This window comes from Suricata suricatta, chromosome 6 (assembly GCF_006229205.1).
Source record: "Suricata suricatta isolate VVHF042 chromosome 6, meerkat_22Aug2017_6uvM2_HiC, whole genome shotgun sequence".
NCBI classification, from domain to species: domain Eukaryota; kingdom Metazoa; phylum Chordata; class Mammalia; order Carnivora; family Herpestidae; genus Suricata; species Suricata suricatta.
Window position 1 is genome coordinate 30,769,460 of NC_043705.1, and position 25,810 is coordinate 30,795,269.

The following is a 25,810-nucleotide window of genomic DNA, read 5'->3' on the forward strand; positions in this document are numbered from 1 at the left end:
CCCAAACTTATAATCCCTGCTGTCCCCTTGCTAGCTACACAGGCCACCCCGGGTCTGGTTTGGGCATGAGTGTAGAGGACGGGGGTATGCCAGGCCTGGCCCGTCCCAGGCAGGCCCGCTGGACCCTGATGCTACTCCTGTCCACTGCCATGTATGGTGCCCATGCCCCATTGCTGGCACTGTGCCATGTGAATGGCAGAGTGCCCTTCCGGCCCTCCTCAGCTGTGCTGCTCACTGAGCTGACCAAGCTACTGTTGTGCGCCTTCTCCCTCTTGGTGGGCTGGCAAGCATGGCCCCAGGGGGCCCCTCCATGGCGCCAGGCTGCCCCCTTTGCGATATCAGCCCTTCTCTATGGCGCTAACAACAACCTGGTGATCTATCTTCAACGTTACATGGACCCCAGCACCTACCAGGTGCTGAGCAATCTCAAGATTGGAAGCACGGCTCTGTTCTACTGCCTCTGTCTCCGGCACCGCCTCTCTGCACGCCAGGGCTTGGCACTGATGCTGCTGATGGCAGCGGGGGTCTGCTATGCAGCTGGTGGCCTCCAAGACCCTGGGAGCACCCTTCCTGGACCCGTTCCAGCAGCGGCTGCTGGCCCCATGTCTCTGCATATCACTCCACTGGGACTGCTGCTTCTCATCTTGTACTGCCTCATCTCGGGCCTGTCGTCCGTGTACACAGAGCTGCTCATGAAGCGACAGCGGCTGCCCCTAGCACTTCAGAACCTCTTCCTCTACACTTTTGGTGTGCTCCTGAATCTGGGTCTGCACGCAGGTGGCGGCCCTGGCCCTGGCCTCCTGGAGGGTTTCTCTGGTTGGGCAGCGCTTGTGGTGCTGAGCCAGGCACTAAATGGACTGCTCATGTCAGCGGTCATGAAGCACGGCAGCAGCATCACACGCCTCTTCGTTGTGTCCTGCTCCCTGGTGGTCAACGCTGTGCTCTCGGCAGCCTTGCTGCGGCTGCAGCTTACAGCTGCCTTCTTCCTGGCCACGCTGCTCATTGGCCTGGCTGTGCGCCTCTACTATGGCAGCCACTAGTCCCTGACCACCTCCACCCAGACTCCTGACCCTGTAGAGGTGCCACCTCCAAGGCCTCCCCGCCCTTCTTCAGCAGCCAGCCCCGTAACAAGTGCCTTGTGACAAAAGCTGGGGAAGTGGGAGCAGCCAGGTTAGTTTCTGGAGGTGGGTGGAGGAAGGGTTACCCCAGGAAACGTGAAGACTGGATTTGCCCCAAAGTTCTTCTAGAGTAAGGAAACGGGAGAGCATGAATAACCTAGGCCTAGGAAGTGACCCCATCCCCAGTGGAGGAGGCTCTCCATCTCATCCTGCATGAACGCAGTTGCTTCAAGTGGGGTGCAGGCAACAGTTGGCTTTCCTTGCCTCCTGTGGTCACCCCAGCAGACCCCTTGCCCTCAGGCCTGGTACTGGGTACTCCAGCCCCGCTGTGGTACATGACTCCCCCATAAGAGCTGTCCACCTCCACTGTAATGCAAGAAAGCCCAACTGCCACAGAATATACACCGGTCATCCAGGCTACTCTTCCGAACTCCCCGAGCTCCAGTGGCACCTGGAGACATTGCCCCCTGCTCCTTCCACAGTGCTGCTCTCCACACCCATCCAGCCTTTTTCTGGAGATCCCAGAGAGGGCTGGAGCTTGACTCATCTCAGGGAATGTTGCCCCTGGGCCCTGGCTTAAGGCTACACTCCTGACCTGTCTCCTTACCCCAAGGGCCCTCTCAAAGCCCGCTGTCCCCTCTACAGCTCCTAGGAGGTACCATTTTTCTCACTCTGGGTCCTGCCCCTGCCTAGCAGTGTCCCAGGTCTCAACAGTGTAGGGAAGCTCTACAAAGAGTGACCTGGCACCAGGCACAGGGATATTTGGTATAGTTCAATCAGTGTCTCTAACTGTAAGCAATAAGGTCTGAATAAAATGTTCTGGGGTGCGGGTGGTTCCTGCAATTGGCTGTGATTGTCCTGTGTCATCTTTGTTGCATAACTTCTCCCAAACAGAATTTTGTTCCCCTAGTGCCCTGAATGTCTTAATCTTGGGGTAACTGACAGACTAGGAGAAAAGACTTCTAGCCATTGCCAGGAACATTATTTCCTTTGAGGAGTGGAGTGGAGACTGTTCACTGTCACAACTTTCAAATTTCTTTGAAGCACAAACCAGGACCCTGGAGAATTTGGAGGGATTTTTGGGAATAGAGGGTCCTGGGCCTGGCAGGACAAATCAAGTTTTAGGCTAGAAAACTCATGGATTCAGTATGGTTTTTATTCTTATTTCCTCTAGTTCCCCCATTGATATTCCTGCCTCTCATCTCTTCTCATGGCCAGAGGAACATCAGGCTCTGTTTCTGGGGGAGCATACCTAGTAAGCTTTAAAAAACAAAACTGCAGACCTACTGAAGAAGCTGAGAGAGTAGGGGTTTGGGAATCTTTTTTTTCTTTTTTCTTTAATAAGCTCTCTAAGTGATTCTGATGCACACTTCAGCTTGTGAACCATTCCTATGTGCAGTGTAGAACTATAGTTCTAACAGGCTCCAGTTTCAATTCTGGCTCTGTCATTTATTGGACTATCCTCAGGCAGTCACTTAACCCCTCCTAGCTTTACTTGCCTCATCTCTGAAATGGGGGCCAAGTGGCACCTCCTACACACAGGGTAGTGGAAAAGGCTAAAACGAAGCGGTGGAATTAGCTGCTTAGCGGGGACTGACACGAGACCTGGCTAGTGGTGCCGTTAATTAGCCATAGTGAAGGTTAGCGTGGTTACTGCATCCCAGCTCCCCCTCTCTGCTGGGACCCTGAAGAATGAAAAAAGAAGCTGCCCCTGAAGGATTACTGATCACCAGACTTCTCCCCAGGGCATCAATTAAGCACAACTGGCCCCAGCCTAGTCTACACCCTGCTGAAGCTGCTGGATCTGGGCTTGGAGCTCCTGGTTCTGTGTGGCCAGTTGGAGCGTGTCTTGAAGGATACCAGCCAGCAGGCTGCGGTGGTGATGCTCTGTGGTCATGGCCTGCTCCTCCCACAGCCCTTGCCAGGCTCGAAATACCTGTGCCCAAATTCAGAGATAGCTATCAGTCAGTCAGCCTTGGAACCATTTCATGACCTGCTTTCTGTCCCCACTGACCTGCAGCATGTGTCATGTCTGAGCCCGGGCAGCCTGTACATGCAGGTCATACAGGGCTAGGAGGTCCTGCTCTGCAGTGTCCCGCTCTGCCTGAAGGGCCTCCAGCTGGAGTCTCTGGAGTGTCTGCTCCCGGTGCCATCTCTGCCTCTCCTGGTAGTTAGATTTGGAAACTGGATCAGAGAAGTGACCTAACCCGCCCAAATTTGCACAGCTAGTAAGGGACACAACTGAGATGACACATGCCCTTCGGTGGTTCACTGTCAGTCTGAGGGTAAAGTCCAAATTCAGAGGCATGGCACATAGTGGTCTCCAGCCTTACCTCTGACCATGTGCCTCCCAGACCCCATCAGATGGACAATTTGCAATACCCAGACTGTACTTTGCTGCTGCTTCCCTCGAGACCTTTGCTCATAGACTGTGGCTCCCAGAACATATCCTCCCATCCCCTCATGCACACAAGTGTTGTTTCCTAATTTGTGCAAATAAGTATATTTATTCAGTGCCCCTGTGTGAGGAGTATGGACTTCAGGCTAGTGATTTCCTCTGGCTGATTTGTTTTCTAAGTCTCAGCCTAGATGCTATCTTTCTTTGCTCCTCGCCAGCGTCTTTGTTCCCACGAGCCCCTAGCTCCCTGCATCACTGCACTTATCCTTGAAAATTGCTACATCTGTCCATAAAGCTATGAGGACCACGAGAGAGGGTATGGCCCAGTCTATTGTGACTGAGGCTGGATCCCAGCCCCCAGTACAATGTCCTGACCAATTAGAAGCCTCAAGTCCACTACTTGACCCTCCTCACCTCCTTTCCAGCCACCAGGCCTTTGACCTTATCACTTGCCACCTCTTTCTCCTCCTGTTCCAAATGCTTCAGTTCCTCTTGGATCCATATCTGGTGCTGTTCTTGAAGTCTCTTCCTCCGTGCCTGGGCCAAGAAGAACTGCAGGGCCACATCTGGGGCTTGCAAGGCCTAAATGACATTAGTCTAGGCTCAGCCAGAAGTCCCATGTGTGCCACAGCCCTGGGACACAGGGCCCAACTTCCCAACAGAACCCCACAACCAGGGCTGCTCCTACCACTACATCCAGGACTTAACTGGCTTGTAAGAGCCCATAACCTGGACACAGACTTGGAGGCCATGGGGCAAAGGAGAGGTATTGGCTTTGCCAATAGGAGCCAAGGAGGCCTTAAGGATCCTATACCCCTAATGTGACCCAGTAAGAAAACAGCCTTCGCATGCCCCTCTCTTAGGAATCATAGCCTATCAGGTTCTCTCTTTGTCAGAAGCTCCATATTTGTCCCTGATGTTGGGACACAGAAGCAGTAGACATATTAGCTGTGCTCTGCAACTCTTCAGTCCCCCAAGAGCTTCCAGCAGTTCTGGGGTACAGGAGGTATTACCTGTTCCTCATAGTCCCTGAGAGGATGCTTTTGGTGCAGCCCAGGTCCCAGAGATGCTGTTATTCCGACCACTGGAAGAAAATGCAATTAAGCCCACCAAAGGTGAAGACACCTGGCTCCACCCCAAGCCCCAAACTCACCTTTGGGCTCTCCCTGGAAGCCTGGGCTGTGGCATGCTGTTGAATCTATCACCTGCTGAGAATATATTAAGAATGGGAATTCCATCCCCTTCCTCCCAGCATTGCACACATTAAGCTCAGGACTTTGAAATCTGACAGATCAGGGTCCCTGCCCCTCCTCTCCTCAGCTGTATGATCTCAGGCAGGTGTCTAATCTTTTGAATCCATTTCTTCATCTGTAAAATAGAACTGATAAAAGTTGTAGAGGGGCACCTGGGTGGCTCAGTTGGTGAGCATCCAACTTCAGCTCAGCTCATGATCTCATGAGTTTGAGCCCTACATCGGCTGTCAGCACAGAGCCTGCATTGGACCCTCTGTCTTCCTTTTTTTTTCCTGCCCTTCCTCTGCTCTCTCTCAAGAAAAAACTAAAAACAAAACAAACAAAAAACATTTTTAAAAAGCTGTAGGGGTGCCTGGGTGGCTCAGTCAGTTTAGCGTCAGGCTTCAGCTCAGGTCATGATCTCACAGTTTGTGGGTTCAAGCCCCGTGTCGGGCTCTGTGCTGACAGCTAGCTCAGAGCCTGGAGCTTGCTTCGGATGTGTGTCTCCCTCTCTCTCTGAACACCCCCCCCCCCGCCACTCGCGCTGTCTCTCTCTGTCTCTCAAAAACAAACAAACAAAAAAGATGTAGAGGGGCCCCTGTGTGGCTCAGTCGATTAAGTGTCCAATTTCGGTTCAGGTCCTGATCTCACGGTTCTTGGGTTTGAGCCCTGTGTTGAGCTCTGTGCTGACAGCTCAGAACCTGGAGCCTATTTCAGATTCTGTGTCTCCCTCTCTTTCTGCTCCTTCCCCCGCCCCCCCCAAAAATAAATAAATAAAGCATTTTAAAAAAACATTAAAAAAAAAAGTTGTAGAGAGCATGAAATGAGATAAGGCACCCAAAGCACTAAGTAGTGGCAGACACCACTCAATAAATGGGAGCTTACATGCCTAAGTACCTAAGCTCAGGGCTGTAAAAACAAGTTGAAAGTAACTGAAAAGGGAAGGACCAGGAGAAGATGGACAGGAGCAGCATTCCAGCCACTCTTTGGCAAATCTTGGAAGACAGCACCCCCTTCTGCACAGGAGAGGTCATGCATCCTAAATGGATGCAGAAACACTGTATTGAATCTAAGGACTTGGGTGTTTGCACTTCTACTGCCTTTGATTATCTCAGGGACCCTGAGATATTCAGATCCCCCTCTGAGCCTCAGTTTGCTCACCTGAAAAATGTGAACAATGTTGTTTTCCCTGCTCAAAATAATCCTATGGCTCTCCCTTGACCTTCAAGACAAAGTTTAAACATCTCAATAAGTTTACAAAGTCCTTTGTGACCTGGCCCCTACTCAATCTCTTCAGTCCTTCTCTCTTGACTCTTCCTCAAACTATTCTACAGCAAAATGACCTGCTTGTAGTCCTTGAAAGAGATCAAGCTCTTGCTTACTGCCAAGACTTGGTCTGTAATTTTTTGTGCCTGGAATGTGTGTTCTTCACTCATCTTTGCTGGCTACCTCCTTCAGAAATCAACGTCCGTCATGAAGTGTTCCTTTCCTCTCTTGCCAAGACTAACTTAGATGCTCCACAGAACCCTGTGTTGATAAGGCCTTCATGGTGTTATAATTGCTTCTCTCCAGAAGATTGCAAATTCCATGAGGACAGGGATTTCCCAGGTCCTACATAACACTACCCTGACACAGTGAGAAGTCACTAAAATGTTTGGAAATAAATTAGTGAACAAAGAACTTCTCATAGTGGTCTGTAAACAGGAAAGAAGGCAGACATCACTGGGGCTCCTAAAAGGTTGAACCAGAAAACATACCTGTAGTTCTGGGAGCCCCACAGCCTTAGCTTTGACCCCTTTGAACATCCAGCCTCCTGGGTACTGGCTCCAGGCTTTTACCACCTACAGAGAGAGGGTTTAAGATAGGCTCCCACCACTGCTCTCTTCAGCAGCTCCAGGCCTCACCTTGCTTACCTGCAACTCTCGAAGTGCCCTGCCCAGCTGGCTGAGCCTGCTTTCTGTCAGGGTGTCCCCAAGGAGGCCTGAACGCAGGCTTTTCAGGCGAGCCCGGCGGGCACGCGCCTCTTCTACTGCATCCCACAGGGTGGGCTTCACCTGTTTCACCTGCATCCTCCTTTCTGCAGCCCCCAGCAGAGCAGCTCTGAGCAAGCTCAGGGAGCCACCTAGTAAGTGGAGACGGGGTGAATCACTCCTTCTGGACTCCAGAGCATACTGCCTGTAATACTTTTAGTTTTTATTAATACTATTTACAAAAATAGCTAACTCCTGTCAGGCTTTTCCATGAGCTTGATAGCACTGTGCTAAAGCCAAGGCTTTTCGTGGATCACCTCTGTTTATCCACACAACACTCCAAGGAAGCAGCAACTCTAATTTGTTCTGCCTACCCCCACATTTTCCAGATGAAGCAAATGGAGCTCAGAGAGGCCAAGCAACTCCCTCGTGGATGGCAGAGCAGAAACTTAAGCCCAATTCTGTCTGACATTAAAACCTGTGCCCTTAATCAGGATACCAAACTGGCCTATGGATAAACATACTTTTGTCCTTCACTGCTTTATCCTTAAGGGCATGAACTGGACTAGCTTTTCTTCCTCACCCCACAGGGCCTGGCACAGTGTGTGGTCTGGGACTATGTTAGCCAAATTAATGTGTGCTTATTAATTTTGTATGCAGAGAGCCAGATTTTTTCTTTCCTTTTACTTTTATTATAGAAAATTTCAAGTGTATACAGGGTATATGAAATTCAAACTACTTTTCATCCAGCTTCAATAATTATCAACTCACGGCCATTCTTGTTTGGTCTATATCCTCCACTTGACCTCCCCTAAGACTCTGACATCATGTCATTTCAGAGAGGCCTGATTTTTAATGACTGTATGAAAACAGGCAAGTTCTTTCCCTTCTCTGATCCTCCCTTTCCTCATTTATAAATTAGGCCTCCCTCCCTAAGTTCGATGTGTCTCATGGGGTTGAGGTAAGAATAAAAAGTATTAGTGTAAAAATGCTTGGTAACTGTTGAAAGCCTCTGAAGGGTGAGGGGTTGCTTTTACCATCAGCCCTGCCTCTCCAGACTTTGGCAACCTCGCCATACTGGGACCTTTCTGAATCTTGATCCTCCCGGAGGTCAGGCTCTCTCTGGACTGGGGTTGGGCCTGTGGATGCTGTGGTGAGAGGGTGGGTCAGGCATAAGTTAGATGCCAGAGCTTCCCAAAGAACCCCACACCATCCCCCAGGCCACCTTGAGGGTCCAGACGAAGAAGAAGACCAATATAGTTGTTTCCTTCCAGGAGCCGTGACACGATCCAGGGCAGAGTGCCCTCCACCTCCTCACCAATAACCTTACCAGCCAACACGTGAAGCAGGGGGCAATCTCTGCCAGAAGGAGAGAGGAAGAAAGGAGGTGTCTGTCCATTGGTGGATGGGGAAAGAAATTGACCTAAATCACATCTGATGGAAAGGTTGATTATTGCCAGAATTTTGGTGCACCACCAGGTAGATTTGCAACCTTGCATAGATCTTTATTTTATTTTATTATTTTTAGCTACACAAATAATATATTCTCATAGTGCAAAATTTAATTTGTCTATCTGATAAGGGACTTATATCCAGAACATTTATTTATTTATTTATTTATTTTGAGAGAGAGAGTGAGAAAGCGTGAGTGTTCAAGGGGCAGAGAGAGAGGGAGACAGAGTGAATCCCAGGCAGGCTCTGCACAGTGCAGAGCCTGAAGCAGGGCTCGAGCTCACCCGGTGCGGGGCTGAAACTCATGAGCCATGAAAACCAGCTGAGCCACACAGGCACCACCCCTATCCAGCATATTTAAAGAGCTTTTATACCTCAGTAATAGAAGAATAATTACCCAGTTTATTTTTTATTTTATTTTATTTTATTTTTTACATAGCCTCCATGCCCAAAGTGTGGCTTGAACTCACAATCTTGAGATCAAGAGTCACATGCCTTACCAACTGAGCCAGCCAGGTGCCCCTAATCACCCAATTAAAAATGGCAGAGCAAGATGACATCCACAAAAATGGCAGCGTATGGGACTCTGGGGACCTGTCCTTTTCCAGCAGCATGTGAAAAAAATGGTCAGAATCAACCTTACTGGAACTCTGGGGGACACTGTAAGGTTTACAGCAACCAAGTGAATGCTTACCGAGGAGAAAGGCAACATAAATATGTTGAGATCTTTGTGGTGTTTTAACTTAACCTAGCCCCAACCTCCTCCCCAGCACGGAGGAGGTCTTTAAGACAACAGCCCACATTTCTGGTGGGGGCACTTGGCTCTGGAGGGAGCAGAGCGGATTTTGTCCCCAAGGAACTGTGTTTGGTGTTTTGACTGTCTAGGGTTTCCCCCGGAGGACTGACAAAAAGGGCTTCCTTTTGTTTCCCTTACCTTAGAACTCTCTCAGGGCAGAGCCGCTATCCTAGATGATATCCTCAAAACACTGAAAGATGAAATAACAAGCAAAAATAACAGTTGGGACAAACAACAGGGGCATGGAAAGACTGGGAAGAAAAACTGGGGAGTCAGATTTGGGGGTTGGGGGATAAGGAAAATTCCCCCATGCACTGAGAAATCTAGAAAGCCACACACACCCAGGGCAGGATCCAGGCTGAGAAAAGGCCTGAGGAGACTGCAAGTTTCCATCTCTGGTTTTTAAAGCTCAGTGCACACAGGAAGTGAGGCTCAGGCAGAGATGTAACGGGATGGCGAAGCATAGAAGGCCTGACCCAACACAGAGCCAATCTATGGAAAGGTGGAGATTTTTAAATTTTCTTTTATTTCTTCCTCTTTTTCTTCCTTTAAAAAGAATGTTTTGGTGCCAGTAGGTTAAGGAATTCTATGTCAGGTCACTAGCTGACCACTGAGATAACAGAATGGAGACTTCAGTGGCCACAAAGAACCCAGTCTTCACAAAAATTGTTTGGAAAGGTAACTAAGCAAACAGAGTTGCGGCCCACAGCAAGAAACAATGCAAACCCTGGAGGGGACGGGGAATATCTTTTTCAGAGTTCCCACACTATCATATTACAAATGTCAGAGCCTAAGGAAAAGAAATGGAGACTTAAGAGACCAACATAATAAGGAATAGAATCTTTACAAAAATAAAAATTCTCAAATTGGGCAGTTTCCAAGCAAAAAACTATCCAGTATGCAAAGAAAGATGTATGGCCCACCCACAGAGAAAAAAATTAATAGAAATTGTCCTCGAGGAAGCACAGACATTGGAGTCACTACACAAAGACTTTAATCCAACTGTCTTAAGTATGCTCAGAAAAGCAAAAGAAATCAAGAAAATGATGTCTCAATGAATAGAAAAATACCAATAGAAGAACAGAAATTATAAAAAGGAACCAAAAAGAGGGGTGCCTGCCTGGCTTAGTGGAGCATGCAACTCTTGATCTTGGGGTTGTGAGTTTATGCCCCACATTGGGTGCAGAGCTTACTTAATAAAATAATATAAAACAAAACAAAACAAAATAGGAACCAAGTAGAAGTTCTGGAGCTGAATAATACCTGAAATCATAAATTCCCTAGAAAGCAGATTTGAGTGGGCACAAGAATCTCAGTAAAGTTGAAAATAGGTAAAATAAAATTATGCAGAAAGTAAAACAATGAAGGAAAGGAGCCTAAGGGACCAGTGGATGCATGAAGTGTTTAAATATATGCAGAATGGGAATCTCAGAGGGAGAAGAAAGAGAAAAAGAAACAGAAAGAATATTTGAAGAAATAACGCTCAAAAATTCCCCAAATTTATGAAATACATGAATTTATACATCCAAGAAGATCAACAAATTCCAAGAAGGATAAACTCAAAGAGATTCACGCCAAGACACATTATAATCAAACGATCAAAAGCCAAGGAGAGAATCTTGAAAACAGCCTAAGAGAAGCAAATTGTTATATACAAGTGATCCTCCATAAGAAAACCAATTTCCCATCAGAAATTGTGGAGGCCAGGGGTGCCTGGCTGACTCAGTCAGTAGAGCATGTGACTCTTGATCCCCAGGTTGTGAGCTTCAGCCCCATGTTGGATGTAGAGATTACTTAAAAATAAAATCTTAAAAAGCAAGCAAGCAAGAAATTATGGAGACCAGAAGGTAGTGAGATGACATATTTAAAGTGCTGGAAGAGGGGTGCCCGGGTGGCTCAGTTGGTTGAATGTCCAACTCTTGCTTTCAATTCAGGTCATGAGCCCAGAGTGGTGGGATGGAAGCCCACATCAGCATGGAGCCTGCTTAGGATTCTCTCTCTCTCTCTCTCTTCTCTCTCTCTCTCTCTCTCTCTCTCTCTCTCTCTCTCTCTCTCCCTCCCTCCCTCCCTCTCACTCTATTCTCTCTTCCTCTCTCTCTCTTCCCCCTCTTCTCCTCTCCCCTGCTTGCTCTCTTTCTCTCTCTAAAAATAATGCTGGGCAAAAAAAGTATGTCAGCTAAGAATTCCATATCTGGCAAAACTATCCTTCAAGACCATGTGAGAAATAAGGTATTCCCAGATTAGTAAAAGCTGAGGGAATTCATTGCCAGTAGATCTGCTTTATAAGAAATGCTAAAGGAGGGAGTCCTTTACCATGTCAGAGGTGAGGAACTGAGACTCTGAGGCTGCCCTGGGTCTCTGCATCCATACTTCAGCCACATCGCCACCCTGCTCCCTAAGGCAGTCACAAGATTCCATCAGACTTACGGGGCTCTGGGGAGGTTCAGGATCCTCAAGGCCCCTCGCCACATACTCTGGGTCCCAGGCCTCTCAGGCGGGTCAGGGCCTGGGCAGGACATGGTGATGGTGAGCAGAGAGCAGGCCCTGCGGAGGAGAGGGCAGGATGTGGCCAATTGCCTAAGGGATAGGGCTGGGGGTGACAGAGGCTCTCCTGTCCTCACCGCTGCAGCCTGCAAGTACAGCTCCAAGGCAGCTCTTGAGTCAGACACCTGCACCTCACTGGCATCTTCCACCACCCTGGAGGACAGGGAGGCTGACCTCAACTCCGAAGCACCAGAGTTCTGTCTAGCCCCCCAGAACCTACACATGAGGAGTCCATCGTGGTCCCAAGAGCCTATAAGAATCATCCTCATGGTTCTAAGCTCCGTATATCCACTGAAAGCCTCTCATCTTCATAATCTTTTTTCTCCTGTCATCTGCTCAGTGAGGGAAACAGGCTAGCTAGAATTGCTCACATCTCACAGATGGAGAAACAGAAGTTCTGCTCGATGAGATGCTCAAATCACCCAGATGGCAACTGAGTTGAAGAGATGTAGGTGGATAAGGTAAGAAGAGTGAGAGGGCTGGGGTTACGGGCTTCAGGGAAGAGGGTGAGCGAGTGTGATGAGCACAACGCCAAGTGAAGACCTTCCCTTCTGCATCACAGTGGGGAGAAACCTCCCACAGCTGGGTTTGGGGGGTGTCAGCCCTGCCTTAAGGCAGCCACCCTCAGATCCCATTGGGCCCTGGACATTCACAAGCCCAAAGGAAACACATCTAGCACTGATAGGTTCTCTTTCCCTGGAAAGAGCAGGTCCTGAGTCCTTCCACTGGGGTCGAGCTGCAATCACACAAGCACAGCATCAGTTACAAACAGCCTTTTCCAGACTTTGTCTCACATGATCCTCCCGCTGGGATTCCGTGGGTCAACCAGGGCACCAACATTTCAGCCATTTCAAACAGGAAATAGGAAACCTCCGAGAGGCAAGCCCATACTGCTGAGCATTAGAGAGGCTAGACTCGGTCTTTTCTGGCTGCCCTTGAGCCTCGGGCCCTTTACACAGCAGCACCATTGGCTCCCATGGGTCCCCTCCCTGTCTCACCTGTACCAGGCTAAGGGTGCTAACCCCAGGAACAGGGCCCGTGTGGGGCAGAGCTTCCTTAAACAGCATCTGCAACAGCTAAAGTGGAGAAAGGGGTTCAGTAGGGAGGGAGAAAGGATCTGTCCTTCAACATTTTCATGAGGGTGAAGTCCATGCCTGGTTCTATGCTAGGTGCTGTGGACACAGGGACATACTGTCCAAGACACAAACAGCCCAGCCCTCACAATTCACAGCCAGCCAGTCAAACGAGCAGGCATTTTCAATGAGACCTGCTGTCTCCTAAAGCAGGGGCCTCTGACAAGGTTCTGAGGCAGCTATTTTGATATGGGGGCATTTTTATGAAGCCCTGAAAACAAAACATTCAAGTTTATTATCAGTATTATGAAAAACTGTCAATATTAGACCTCACTGGTTATTTCATCTTTGCACACCACCCCATCCTGACCCTCACCCCATGGGCCCCAGCCTCCCACCCGACCTCTCAGTAGCTGCCTAAACTGACCCTGGGAAAACATTAGCGCCCTACAGGAACCCCAGGGAGGTGAACCCACTCCGGTAGGGAGGGGAAGGGAAGTTTCTCAAAGGTCTCCTGGAGGAAACAAGACCTGAGCTTCATGAGTCCTATGCCTGGTGGCTCCTCCGGGACTCACCTGAGGTACAAGCCGAGGTGTCTCTGTTTCCCGGCCCCGAAGTAGTAGGGACACACTGTACCCTCGGGCCACCAAGCCTAGTGTGGACTGGACCCGGGCTAGCAGCTCCTGCTCAGCCTCCTGCAGGGGACACAGGCACATCCCCTGGTCTCAGGTGCCCTGACCCAGCCCGCCTGAGCAATGGGCTTGGGAAACAGCACGCCAGGAACCAGAAGCCTGAGGATTCCCATCCAGCTCCCGACTCCCTACAACACTCCCTACCTGAGCAGCATCAGAGCTCAGGACTCTGTCAAAGGTGATGCAGTGTTCCTGTGGGGGAGGACTAGGCTCAGCACTGTCACTCCCATCTTCCAGGGCCTCACCCACACCCCACCCCATTTCTACCTGAGTGTCTAGAGTCTCCAGAGGAAGCAGGCAGATGCTCTGGGGCCCCTCCAGAAGCAGTGAGGGCCAACAGGTCTCTTCAGGGCCTGAGAAGGATGGACTGTGTATCAACTGTCATGCCTAAGTCCTGCCCTCAACTTTGGCCTCAGTTTCCTAATCTAGAATACTAATGAGCACAGGATCAGAGCCCCTGATAGGCAGGGCTTCCTCAAAAAGCTTCTGCAGCAGCTAAAGCTGTAAAATGGCCTCGCCCTTCTCCTCTCCCAGAAGGCTCCCCAAGGCTGCGTAACCTCTAAGAGTACATGTGTAAGGCCTTCTTACCTGATCTTCTTCCACTCTCAACTTCTACCACACTTCTACAGTCAGCCTGGCCTGGGGGTTGTCCATGAGGGCAGGGGGTGCTGAGCTGCCCTGGCCCAAGCCAGCTTCTGCGCTCGCTGACTCTCCACACTCCTTGGCTTCCATGACTCTCAGATTCCCATCAATAATTCACCTCCCTGATCTGTGACACTGGGTAGGGCCTCTACATAACAACTCATCAAAGGAGGTGATAGTCCCCTTCTCTGAGTGAGCCATAACATTGCATGGGATTCTTCTTTTTTTCCTTTTTTGAAAAATGTCAAACACAACTGTAGAGAGAAAGTATGATGAATCTCCAAGCACCCAGCTTCAGTAATTACCAACTTACGGCCAGTCTTACTTCTGTTCCCCTCCCCAGCCCTTATGGATTCTTTTGAAGCAAATCCCAGACACCTTATATTTCATCTATAGCTTTTTCAGCATGTATTTATAAGAAACCACCTTTTTTTAAAATGACAGCTTTATTAAGATATAATTCATATACAAAGAATTCACAAATTTAAAGTGTATATTTCAAACATACTTTAGTATGTTTGCAGATAATGTATAACTATCACCATAGCTAATTTTAATGTTTATTTTTTAGAGAGAAGGAGACAGAATGTGAGTGTGGGAGGGACAGAGAGAGGGGGAGACACAGAATCTGAAGGAGGTTCTATGGTCTAAGCTGTCAGCAGAGTCCAACGCGGGGCTCGATCTCATGAGCTGTATGATCATGACCTGAGCTAAAGTTAGATTCGTGGGTTTGAGTCTCATGTTGGGCTCTGTGCCAACAGTGAGGAGCCTGCTTGGGATTCTCTCTCTCCCTCTCTCTTTGCTCCTACCCTATTCAAACACACACTCACACTTTCTCTCTCTCTCTCAAAATAATTAAAAAATAAAATCTTCAAAATGTTTTAAATTTAAAAAATGGAATCACACAGTGTGTGTTCTTTTTGTGGCTGACTCCTTTCACTTATAATGTTTTCAAGGTTCATCAATGCCGTAGCGTGCATCAGTACTGCCTATGACTGACTGATGTTCCACATGGAGATCAAATGACTTCTGTCAGCAACTATGCAGAGTTTGCCCAAACTTCACAGCTAAGAGCACAATCTCTACAAGACTGTCCTTACTGCAGACACTAGTCATAACTCGGGGTCCCCAGTCCTTCCTCACTCCTACCAGCTAGCAACATTGTCAGTTGTTCCCACTCTTCCTCCAGGTTCCATGCTTTGCTAGAATGACTTAGGGAATTGAGGAAGGCATTATCCTTACGGTATCTGAAACCAATTTTCTGACACCAGCTGGGGTCCTATATTTCAATCCAATTTTGACATTAACTACCTGGAATTAGCAGCAGCTCCCACAAGTTAAAGTGCAAAATCCTCAACAAGAACCGTGAGATCGTGTCCTGAGCTGAAATCAAGAGTCAGGCACTTAACTCACTGAGCCATCCAGATGCCCCAGACTTGGGGTTCTGATGACTGAGTACCCTTCAGGCTCAGAAATTCACTAGAATGCTCTCAGAACTCAAGAAAGTACCCTACTTATGATTACCTTTTTATTATAAAGAATACAGTGAACAATAAGACAAAGAGGTACAACGGGCAAGGTCTGGAAGAGCTCTGAGCACAGGACCTCCTGTCCATGTGGAGTTGGTGTGTGCCACCCTCCCAGCACATCAGTGTGTGCACCAAACAGGAAGCTCCTTGAGCCTCACTATTCAGAGGTTTTGTTTTAATTGATATTTCATTGTGTAGGCACATTTGATTAAATTATAGGCTATATGAATGAACTCAACTCCAGCCAATTACATGGTTGAATTTTCTGGTGTGCAGCTTCCTCCAACCTGAAGCTATCTAGAAATCCAGCCACAAGTCACCTCAATAGCATAACAGACTCTTATCCTTGAAAATTTCCAAAAGTTTTTGAAGCTCTGTTCCTGCAACTGGAGACAAACGCTTGCTATATTCCCGGGGTGCCTGGGTGGCTCAGCTGGTTAAGCGTCCATCTTCAGCACAGGTTATGATCTCATAGTTCCTGAGATTGAGCCCCATATTGGGATCTGTGCCCACAGTGCAGAGCCTGTGAGTTCCGTGTCTCCCTCTCTCTCTGCCCCTCCCCTCCTCACGCTTTGTCTCTCTCTCTCCCAAAAATGAAAAAACATTAAAAAAGAAAAAAAGGACTGGAAAAATTTTTTTGAAACTAAAAAAAAAGGCTGGATATATTCTTTATTATATGACCAGCCACTTGATGGTGTTTGACCAAGGACCCCTTCTAGCTAAAGGATCATATCTGTTTGATTATTTACCTTTGGTGTAGCATTTATGTAACAGATAGAACAATAAAAACATGAATACAGTAGTCCCCCCATCCTTACTTATGGAGGATATATTCCAAACCCCCATTATATGCCTGAAACCACAAACAGTTCTGAACCCTATATATAGATGCTTTTTTTCCTACACATAACTATGGTAAAGTGTAATGTATAAATTAGGCACAGTAAGAAATTAGCAACAATTACTGTTTTTTTTAATGTTTTATTTATCTTTGATACAGAGAGAGACAGAGCATGAGAGGGGGAGGGGCAGAGAGAGAAGGAGACACAGAACCGGAAGCAGGCTCCAGGCTCTGAGCTAGCTGTCAGCACAGAGCCTGATGCGGGACTCGAACCCACGAATGTGAGATCTGACCTGAGCTGAAGTCGGAGGCTTAACTGACTGAGCCACCCAGGCACCCTAGCAACAATTACTAATAATAAAATGGAACAGTTATAACAATATGCTGTAATAAAATCAGGTGGATGTGTTCTCTCTCACAAAAGCTTATTGTACTGTACACACCCTTCCTCTTCCTGTGAGGATGTGAGATGATAAAATGCCTACATGATGACATGAAGCGAGGAGAGTGATGTAGGCATTATGACATCGCCTTGAAGAACTGGAACTGCAGGGAGTGAAACAGTGGATAAGGGGGTAATGGGCTGATGTATGCCTAACATTTGAAGGAGTCAGTGTGAGGTATACACAGGAGGCTGTAACTGAATTTCCTCACATGTCTATCAATATTGTTGTTATAGGGGCATGTGGGTGGCTCAGTCCGTTGAGTGTCTGATTTTGTCCCTGGTCATGATCTCACGGTTCATGGGTTCGAGCCCTGCACTGGGCTCAGTGCTGAACACTTGCTCAGAGCCTGGAGCCTATTTCAGATTCTGTGTCTCCTTCTCTCTCTGCCCCTCCCCCACTCACACTCTGTCTCCTAAAAATAAATAAATGTGAAAAAAAACCTAAAAAAATACTGGTATAATTTTACCAACAATACCAGTGGTATATTATAATCTCATTGTATAGATGTAATATGGAAAATAAGAGTAATTAGTTCAGGGGCAGCTGGGTGGCTCAGTCCATTAAGTGTGCCACTCTTGATCTTGGCTCAGGTAATGATCTTTTGGTTCATGGGACCAAGCCAAACGTTGGGCTCTGTATTGACAGCATGGAGCCTGCTTGGGATTCTCTCCTTCCCTCTCTATCTGCCCCTTCCCTGCTCATTCTCTCTCTCTCTCTCTCTCTAAATAAGTAAATATACTTAAAAAAAAAAAGAGTAAAGAGTCCATTCTAATACTATATTTTATGACCAAAATGTCTCCCAGGGCAAGGCCACCCAGGTTTTCAATCTTCCATTTCAATCTTGTCATAGAGTTGATTTTAATAGTGCCTCTATGAACATTCTGGCACCAAAGTTTGTTTTATATACCCTTTTTCAATTATTTTGCATATGTACCTAGAAATAGTATTGCTGGATCATATGGTAATTATACATTTAACTTTTCGAGGAACCACCAAACTTTTTTTCACAGTGGTTGCACCATATGACATTTGCATCAACAACATTAAAGCATTCTTATTTATCCACATTCTCACCAATGGTTATTTTTATCTTTTTATTAAAGCCATACTAGTGGGTGTGAAGTGGTACCTCATTATGGTTTTGATTTGCATTTCCTTAATGACCAATGATTTTTGAGAATCTTTTCACATGCTTGTTTGGCTATTTGTATACTTCTTTGGAGAAATATCTATTTAAATTCTTTTCCCAGGTATGGGGCGCCTGGGTGGCTGAGTCGGCTGAGCGTCCAACTTCAGCTCAGGTCATATATCAAGGTTCATAGGTTCGAGCCCTGCATCAGGCTCTGTGTTCTGTGTCTCTCTCTCTCTCTCTCTGCCCCTCCCCTGCTTGCACTCTCTCTCTTTGTCTCTCAAAAATAAATTAGAAAAACTAAATTTTTTTAAATTTAAAAGAAACAAAAATAAATAACATACTATTCCTAATAAAGTTTGCCATTAGCCACCAGCTTTTGGTGACGTTTGCAGTTGTGGCGTTCATACCTGTTTGATTATTTATTCGTCTCCCCAGGACCCCTCCTCACAAAGGAGAACCCAACACATCATGAATAATGATGCTGAGCATCTTTTCATGTACTTGTCAGGCATGTGTATATTTTCTTTGGAGAAATGGTTATTTAACTCTTTCCCCATATTTTACTTGAATTGTTTGCTTTTTTTGTTGTTGTTACTGAGTTATAGGAGCTGTATATATATCCTGGATCTCAGACCATCATCAAATATATAATTTACAAATATTTTATCCTATTTTGTAGACTATATTTTCAACTTTTTTATAATGGTCTTTTGATGCAGAAAAGTTTTTATTTCGATTAAATTCAGTTTATTGGGTTTTTTTCTTTTGTTGTTCTTGGTTTTGGTATCATATCTAAGAATTCATTGCCAGATCAGAGGTCATGAGGAGTAATTTCTGTGCTTTCTTTTAAGAGCTTTATAGTTTTAGTTCTTACATTTGGATGTAATTGATCCATTTTGAGTTAAGTTTTACATGCAGCCTGAGTTAAGGATACACATTCATTCATCTGTATCTGGAAATCCAGGTGTCCCAGTGTCATTTGTTTAAAAGACTAGTCTTGGGGCGCCTGGGTGGCTCAGTCGGTTAAGCGTCCGGCTTTGGCTCAGATCATGATCTCGCAGTTCGTGGGCTCGAGCCCCGCGTCAGGCACTGTGCTGACAGCTCAGACACTGGAGCCCGCTTTGGATTCTGTGTCTCCCTCTCTCTCTGACCCTCCCCTGCTCGTGCTGTGTCTCCCTGTCTCTCAAAAATAAATTTTAAAAAACATTTAAAAAAAGAAATTTCTAAAAGACTAGTCTTTTGAGGCACCTGGGTGGCTCAGTTGGTTGAGCATCTGACTTTGGCCTAGGTCATAATCTCGCTGGTCCCAAGTTTGAGCTCCATGTCAGGCTCTGTGCTGACAGCTCAAGGCGTGGAACCTGTTTCAGGTTCTGTGGCTCCCTCTCTCTCTCTCTGTCCCTCCCCAACTTGCACTCTGTCTCTATCTCTCAAAAATAAATAAGCATTTAAAAAAATTTTAAGGGGCACCTGCGTTGCTCAGTCGGTTAAGTGGCCAACTTCAGCTCAGGTCATGATATCATGGTTCGTGGGTTCGAGCCCGCATCAGGCTCTGTGTTTCTTGACATCCTTGTCAAAATCAGCTGTCCATAGAAACATGGGTTTGTTTCTGGACTCTTGCTTCTTGTCCACTGAAATCTGCGCTTGTTTTATGCCAGTACCACAGTGTCTTCACAACTCTTTACTCTTGCTTCACAACATGTTTTGAAATCAGGAAGTGTGAGCCCTCCAACTTTGTTCCTCTTTTAGAAGATTGCTTTCTCTACAGCATATTCAGAAATTCCATATGAACTTTGGAATCACCTTGTCAATTTCTACAAAAATTCAGTTTACAATCTTATAAGACTTCCAGTGAATCTGCAGATCAATTAAGGGAGAACTGACATCTTAATAATATTAAGAGTCATGAATAAGGAATCTTCTTTAATTTCTTTCAACAGCATTTTGTAGTTTTAGGAGTTATAAGTTTGTTCTTTTTTTGTTATATTTACTCCTAAGTATTGTATTCTTTTTGATGCTATTGTAAATAATTTTTTTGTTTTTAAATTTATTTTTGAGAGACAGAGAGAGACAGCGCAAGCAGGGTAGGGGCAGAGAGAGAGGGAGACACAGAATCCGAAGCACGCTCCAGGCTCTGAGCTAGCTGTCAGCACAGAGCCTGACGCGGGGCTTGAACCCATGAACATTGAGATCATGACCTGAGCCAAAGTCAGCTGCTTAACCAACTGAGCCACCCAGGTGCCCTGTAAATAAATTTTTTTTATTTCATTTTCAGGATGTTCATTGCAACGATATAGATATACAATTGATTTTTTAAAATCTTTTAATGTTTATTTTTGAGAGAGAGAGAGAGAGAGAGAGAGCACGCACGCACTCCTGAGTATGGAAGGGAGAGAGGGAGGGAGACACAGAATCTGAAATAGGCTCCAGGCTGTGAGCTATCAGCACAGAGCCCAGCATGGGGCTCGAACCCACAAACCATGAGATCATGATTTGAGCCAAAGTTGGACGATCAACCTACTCCTCATGCACTTTCTTAAACATAACCACAATATCATACCTATCATTCATAATACCATACCAAAAAAACCACTAGAGATTTTTTTATATTCTCAAAGATCCAGGTCAGTGTTCCAGTTTCTTCCTGTGTAGATAATTCAATGTGGCTCAAAAAGAGACACTTCTGATTTGGAGAATACGGGATTTCTGATCATGATAAGTGGGCGGGGGGGGGCGGTTAGTGAAAACAAGACTTCATGGAAAAGAGTGGAAACTCTTGACTCAGGGTATGAGGAAAAGAATTGACATCTGTTTGGTTCCAGATAAGGGCACAGGAACAAAAGAGGAAGTTACAGAGAGATTGATTCTTGGCTCAGAAATGGAAGTCCTGTGACCCCAGTCCTACTCTTGCAATATTCAATTCATCACACCACACCGGATATCCAACTTCATTCCGCATGTGGAAGTGGATCCCTCACTTCTTATAATCTATCTCGTACTCCTTGTTACTTCCTTCCCTGTCTAGGGCACAATTTTCGGCCTCGCCCTCATCAGCGCAACTTGCCCAATCCTTGGGTCTCCCTCAGGCTGCCGTGTGCAAACACTTCAAATTTTTCTCTGTTTGTTTGTTTTCAGAAGAAACTGTTTCATGTACAGCTGTAGATTCAGTGTATCAGTGGGAGAAGATGAATTCAGGATCTACCTACATCACCATTTTGAACAAGAACTTCTACCTACCCCCAATTTTGAATGAATAAATCCTACTCCTAGGTTGCTGTGCACTATCAGCTCAAAAAATGCCACATGCCTTGTGACTAGAACTGTGACACATATTTTCTGGTCTCCAACTGCAGTTAGGCAAAAGTCTTTACTTAACCTTAGTGAAGAAAAACGCTAATCAGTTTTTTATTTCTCACTTAGCTCATGGCAGCATTAAAGCCCTCAGCTCACTTTTCCGTTCATTTAGTCAACTTTTTAGTAAAAATTAATGGAGTACCAACGTGCCAGGGCCTGTTTTAGGGACTAGAGTTTCAGAAGTAAACAAGACTGACACAACTTCTGCTCCCACGGAGCTTCCAACACAATACTACTCAACACACAAAAAAGATATGAATAAAGAAGATGATTTCCAGTTGAGGTTAAAGCTGTAAAGAAAAGAACAGGATGTTGTGATCAGGATTATGAGGCAGGAGTGGCTCCTTCAGATGAGGGGGCATTTGAGTTGAATCCTGAACCGTGAGGAAGATCTGTATTACAGCTTCAATTTTGTAGAAGTTCCACAGTCTCCTGTTACCGCCGGAGCATCTTTGCCCAGATACTCTGCCCTCCAACCTGGCACTAGAAATTGACTGTGTGCCTCCTCTGAGGCCAATCTTTCTACTCAAGAATTAGGTACCAGTCCTTTTTTTCTTTTTTCTTTTCTTTTTTAAAGTTTATTTATTCATTTTGAGAGAGACAGAGACAGAATGAGTAGGCGAGGGGCAGAGAGAGAGAGGGAGAGAGAGAGAACCCCAAGCAGGCTTGGCACCATCAGCACACAGCCCAATGTAGGGCTTGAACTCACGAAATCATGAGATCATGACTTGAGCTGAAACCGAGAGTTATTTGCTTAACCGACTGAGCCACCCAGATGCCCTGGTACCAGTCCTTTTTTACTTATCAAGGACATTCCTCCAGCAAGACTCCCTTCTTTCTCCTATATTATCAAGTTTTCCCTCTCTACTGAATTATTCCCATCTTCATACAGCCATGTTATTTCTCTTATCTTAAAAACCAATGAACGTAACATCATACTCAATAAGGACTAAAAACTTACGCTCTAAGATTAGGATCAGGGACAAGGATGCCCACTTTTGCCACTTCTATTTAACATAGTGGAATCCTAGCCAAAGAAATTAGGCAGGAAAAAGAAATAAAAGGCATCCAAACTGGAAAGGGAGAAGTAAAATTATCTCTTTACGGATGACATGGTCTTATATGTAGAAAATCTTAAAGATTCCACACACACGAGGCACCTGGGTAGCTTAGTTGGTTAAGCGTCCAACTTCAGCTCAGGTCACAATCTTGTGTTCGATGAGTTTGAGATCTGTGTTGGGCTCTGTGCTGACAGCTCAAAGCCTGGAGCCAGTTTTGGATTCTGTGTCTCCCTCTCTCTCTCTGCCCCTCCCCTGCTCGCTCGCTCTCTCAAAAATAAACATTAAAAAATTGAAAAAAATTCCACATGCACAAAAAAATCTGTTAGAATAAACAAATTCAGTCAGAGTACCTGTGTGCCGAGGGATTTTACACAGCAGAAGAGAAACCCTGAAATTATGAAACTCAGAGCTTATGTAGGACAGGTAGCATAGCTGTCTCTTCTCCCAGGAGGGTGGGAGAGAGAGAGAGAGACAGAGAATAAGCAAGTGGCTCTGGTTTTTCTTACCTTTGGGGGTAAGAAGGGGGAAAAGCAGTCTCATGGAAAGTGCACCACAGAAGAAACATCCTGTAACTTGCTAGGCATGTTTATCATTCAAACATCCTTTAACCAGTAATCTCCTCAGAAAGCTGGATTGCACACAAACCCCGTTTCTCACGCACAGCCTAGACAGGCAATATTCCCTGCCCCTTCCCTCTTTGAAGTTCTATTCTTAGGTTTCTAGGTAATTAGGCCAAAGAAAGTCTAAATATAATGGATTCCACATCCAGGTCTGTACCCAGCACATCACAAACACCCAGTACCCACATCTGTTGAGTGAATGAATGACACGGATCGTTGTTTCAGATTTTAATGAAGATGGGGCAGAGGGTTAAGCCGTCCTGACGAGCCAGGGCAATCTGAGCCACTTCATTAGTCTCTCCCGGGCTTTACGAGAAGCCCCCCGCCCTTTGAAGCACCGCGAGGGTCCCGGACATCCCCACCGCCAGGGCCGAACGTGCACAGGCTTGGACCACGCCATTGTTCATCGGGTCTTCTTGGTATTTGGGGGCTTCAGGGTCCATAAAGGGATTCCCGTCCAGTGTCAGGTTACTCACCTTGGGCAGCTCTTCTGGCCCCGGCATTCTGTTCAGTCTGTTGCACCTAAGATCTAGCACGCTGAGTTTGGCCGGCAGTCCCTTAGGCACCTGCTCCAGCCCAGCGAACGACAAGTTGAGAGAGTTCAGGGTGCTGGGCCAGACACATCCAGGAGCGCCTGGGGCGGTGGCGCGCAGCGAGTTGTGGCTGAGGTCTAGGCTGTGGGGGTGCACACCCGCCGCCGCCATCGCCACGCACACGCCGTTGGGCGTCTGTATCCCGGCGTTGCGTAAAGCTAAAGCCCGAAGGGCCGGGAACTTGTGCGGACAGAGAGCGGCAGTCAGTCCGTGCTCGCCCAGTCCGGGATTGTCTGATAGGTCTAAGTTGGTGAGGACCTGAAAGGTGCGGAGCTGGGAGCAGGGAAAAGCAAGCGAGTGTGCTTGCGCAATGTTCAGTACCTTGAGGCCCGGCTTCAGCCACTGCTGCAGTTCCGCGAGCCAGTCACCTCCGGTTGCCCACGACACGTTCCGGAGACTGAGGGTGGAGAGCCCAGGCCCAGTGGCTTCCAGAGGCGGCGGCGGCATCGCGCCAGTCACCGCCAGGTCCTGGAGCGTCAGTTCTTTGAGGCGGGAGTACGAGAGCGCGCGCAGGAAGGCAACCAGAAGCACAGCGGGAACCTGTGCAGAGCCCACTGTGAGTCGTCGCAAGCGCAGAGCCTTGACCATGTCAGCATACTGCTTCGGGTCGGCGTCTGTGGCCTTTAGGAATTGTTCCAGACTGCGGCCGCCTCCGTGGATCTCCACCTCGACGGCAGCCATACACTGGAAAGCGCTGGACCAGTCGGGCTGAGGATCCGTGAAGTTGCAGAGGCAGCGGAAATCGTCATCGTCCACTTCGCAGGGGTCTGGTGTGGTCGCAAAGACGCACAGCACTGGCAACAGCAGCAGCAGCAAGCAGGGCGCGCGCACCTGGGAAGAGAGGAGAGGTCAGGGCAGCTCCAGCTAGTCCCTGGGTTTCCTCGAGTAGTTCCCTTTCGGCCCCAAGACCGTACACTCACCATGTCTCGGAGCCTCTGTGTCCTGGCAGGCTCAGGGACGGACTCTGGCTTCTTTCCTATGCAGCGGCACTCTATGGTTTCTAGGCTCCCCACAGGTTTTCTGTCCTCTTTGGCGGTCTCTGAGAGTTTATGTAACTCTGGGATGTCACTCTGTTACTTCCTTTGTGAACCCTGGTCACTCCCCACCTCTCTGCCACCCAACCACTCTATGCACTACTCTTCTGGGAAATTTTGCAATGAAGGATTTTGCCAGGAGAGGGACCTTAACGGGAAGGATCTTGTAGGGCATCTAGAGTGCAATGCCCCAGGGCAGTGCCCTGATGAGTCAGACACCCAGGCTTGTTTAAGAGCTATTGAGAAAGAAAGATCCCCTGTGCCTCAGGCCAGCACTCTTACCTCCCTCTGCCTATATTCCAGTGACTCAACCAGTGGTTTCTTTTTTTTTTCTTCTCTATAGTCTTGGTGGTTACTAGTAACTTACCAACACCCGAATCCAATCCCCTGAATATCTTCGGATATAAATCAGATATTTTGTGGAAGGAATTGCAGATTTCATATGTTGACTCCAAGCGATAGGATGAGGTTTAAGAGAAGGAAGTTAGTCTGAAGAACAGTTCTCTTCCTTTTTTTTTTTTTTGGCTGACTAATTCTTTTAAAAACTTTGTTTATTAAGAAAGTAATAGCATGGGGTGCCTGGGTGGCTCAGTTGGTTGAGTGTCTGGCTTCGGCTCAGGTCAGATCTCACATTTGTGGGTTTGAGCCCCGCATCGGTCTCTGTGCTGACAGCTAGCTCAGAGCCTGGAGCCTGCTTCCTGTTCTGTGTCTACCTCTCTCTGACCCTCCCCTGCTCGCGCTGTTTCTGTCTCTCAACAATAAATAAAAAACATAAAAAATTAAAAAAAAAAAGAAAGTAATAGCTTTCACACATTGACCAAGTAGCCCCACCTCTTAGAGTTTCCATTTCCTTATCCTGAAATTAAGAAACAAGGCATCTCTAACCCAGTTTTCCCCCTTGCACCTAGCTCTCCCCTGCCTTTTCCCCAACACAATTCCTGTGTCCTAGAAAAAAAAGGCTGGACCCATGTTGAATGAGGATTAATTAGTAACTCACCTGTTTTGCCAAGAAAAAAAAAAGCAGTGTCCCACAGTGGGGTGTAAGGACTATGTATCTATAACTCCCCTCACAGTTTTGTACCTGTGGATTCTGGGGAAAGAGCTATATAAAAAAAATAATGTTTGAATTCTCACTTCTGTTTTTCAGAAATGGCTTCACATCTGTCCTCATTCCAAACAGGGAGGCTTCATCATACCAGACTGCCCCCCGCCCCGTGCCTTGTTAGTCATTCCCTGATACCCTGAGCCATGCCCCAAAGCCAGGCCAGGTCACTGGAGCATCCCTG

The 25,810-nt window shown here is 47.0% G+C and overlaps 3 protein-coding genes across 3 annotated transcripts; 1 reads left to right on the forward strand and 2 right to left on the reverse strand.

The window, feature by feature from the left end:
* The first annotated feature begins 44 nt into the window (after positions 1 to 44).
* On the forward strand, positions 45 to 1,966 carry SLC35A4 (solute carrier family 35 member A4). Its single transcript, XM_029942073.1, has one exon. The coding sequence runs from the start codon at positions 66 to 68 to the stop codon at positions 1,038 to 1,040; it is 975 nt and encodes a 324-aa protein (XP_029797933.1). The 5' UTR covers positions 45 to 65; the 3' UTR covers positions 1,041 to 1,966.
* Positions 1,967 to 2,256: 290 nt separating this feature from the next.
* On the reverse strand, positions 2,257 to 13,536 carry LOC115293396. Its single transcript, XM_029941182.1, is given in 14 exon segments — positions 2,257 to 3,054; positions 3,133 to 3,279; positions 3,922 to 4,098; positions 4,530 to 4,600; positions 4,670 to 4,800; positions 5,646 to 5,680; positions 6,506 to 6,589; positions 6,662 to 6,870; positions 7,944 to 8,077; positions 11,568 to 11,663; positions 12,164 to 12,246; positions 12,509 to 12,586; positions 13,159 to 13,278; positions 13,420 to 13,536. Coding segments are annotated over 14 exon segments (1,644 nt in total). The 3' UTR covers positions 2,257 to 2,892.
* Positions 13,537 to 23,110: 9,574 nt separating this feature from the next.
* Positions 23,111 to 24,600, reverse strand: CD14 (CD14 molecule). The gene is made up of 2 exons (XM_029942072.1): positions 24,411 to 24,600; positions 23,111 to 24,321 (listed from the first exon to the last, which is right to left on the reverse strand). The coding sequence occupies exons 1-2, from the start codon at positions 24,411 to 24,413 to the stop codon at positions 23,206 to 23,208; spliced, it is 1,119 nt and encodes a 372-aa protein (XP_029797932.1). The 5' UTR covers positions 24,414 to 24,600; the 3' UTR covers positions 23,111 to 23,205.
* Positions 24,601 to 25,810: the final 1,210 nt, after the last annotated feature.